The sequence below is a fragment of the Egretta garzetta genome, unplaced genomic scaffold, assembly GCF_000687185.1.
Source record: "Egretta garzetta isolate BGI_Z169 unplaced genomic scaffold, ASM68718v1 scaffold108, whole genome shotgun sequence".
Lineage (NCBI taxonomy): Eukaryota > Metazoa > Chordata > Aves > Pelecaniformes > Ardeidae > Egretta > Egretta garzetta.
The window spans coordinates 8179810-8181039 of NW_009260614.1; the positions used below are offsets into that span (position 1 = coordinate 8179810).

At 62.5% G+C, this 1230-nt stretch overlaps 1 protein-coding gene across 1 annotated transcript in view; it reads right to left on the minus strand.

Moving 5' to 3' along the window:
- PIGS (phosphatidylinositol glycan anchor biosynthesis class S) overlaps positions 1 to 1230 on the minus strand; it is a 4807-nt gene that overhangs the window by 2138 nt on the left and 1439 nt on the right. Inside the window, exons 2-5 of the mRNA XM_035900556.1 lie at positions 958 to 1065; positions 705 to 796; positions 338 to 536; positions 1 to 15 (exon numbers count right to left, since the gene is read on the minus strand). The exon at positions 1 to 15 is cut by the window's left edge and continues 119 nt beyond it. Of these exons, the coding sequence (XP_035756449.1) occupies positions 1 to 15; positions 338 to 536; positions 705 to 796; positions 958 to 1065 (414 nt within the window). The remainder of the gene's footprint in view (positions 16 to 337; positions 537 to 704; positions 797 to 957; positions 1066 to 1230) is intronic.

Consider the following 1230-nt stretch of genomic DNA (forward strand, 5'->3'; position numbering starts at 1 on the left):
AGGTGATCTCATACCCTGCCAAGGACCCACAGCCTGTGAGGCACTGGCACAGCCATCGCCTGTAGCAGCAACAGAGCTCCCAAGAGCAGCAGGACCTGATCCCCTCCTCCCTGGCCCTTCCCAATGCAGGGCTGTGCACCAGTGCCCCCCTCTTTCCCCCAGCAATCACAGTACGGATCCTGGCCCAGCGCAACTGCCAAGGGCAAAGGCAAGACCCCAGGGCCTGTTACCCCAGAAGACATCCAGGGATGCCAAAGGTACAGCAGGAACAGCATCTCCCCCAGAGCCAGAGGACCTTCCCCCGGTCAGGGAACGGGGCTGGGGCACACGTCCATACCCAGGCTGGATTTCAAATGCCGTCGGGCATCAGGGCTGAGCTGGCCATCAGGCACGCGGTCTGAGAGGGCAGCAGCGATGGAGCTGGCAGTGAAGGACATCACCTGTGTGAGCTGCCGGAGGCGAGTGCGGAGGGCAGCCAGGTCCCCCCCAGCCCTTAGCAGGGCGCTGCGGTGCTTCCCCACATAGACGCTGATGCCCTGAGGAAGGGGCAGGGATGAGGGCTGGGAGCAGGGCTGGCTCCTGCCAACACGCTGGAGAACAGCACAGTGCCACCAGCAAACAGCCTGGGGATGGATGCCTCCCCCCAGGGCACTTTCGAGGGGTGAAGTACACAGAGTCTGGCATCACAGGGTGCTGCTCCCTACCTGAGGCAGGAGAGGGGAGGTTTCGGGGACCACATACACAGTCAGAGAGCCCAGCGAGGCATCCTGCAGTGGATGCAGAGCAGCATCAGCCTCTGGGGAAGACAGAAGCATTAGCAGGGTTGGGAATTTCACTCCAATCCCCATCCCACCCTGGGACGCAGCAAAGCCAAGTCCTCTGCTCAACCAGTCTCAGAAAGAGGAGCTCACTCCCCCACAGAGCTGCCTCAGCAACTGCGATCCCTTGTGCCGGTACCTCGTGCGGTAGCCACATCCAGCGCTGCCTCCTCCTGAGCCGTGGTGCTGCGATAGACTGTCTCGTAGCGGGATGTGATACTGGTTCTCACTGCCAGGGGCAGAAAGCCTCAGTGAAGCCGCTGGCCCTGGCCCCCAGGCCCTTCGTAGGAGCCAGGCACTAAGAGGGACAAGGGACAGCCCAGGGGGGACACACGCCACAGAGTCCTTTGGTGTCGGGGTGGGTCAGCCAGCTGTGGTTAGAACCGGTGCCCACAGGGGTTCTAACCCACCC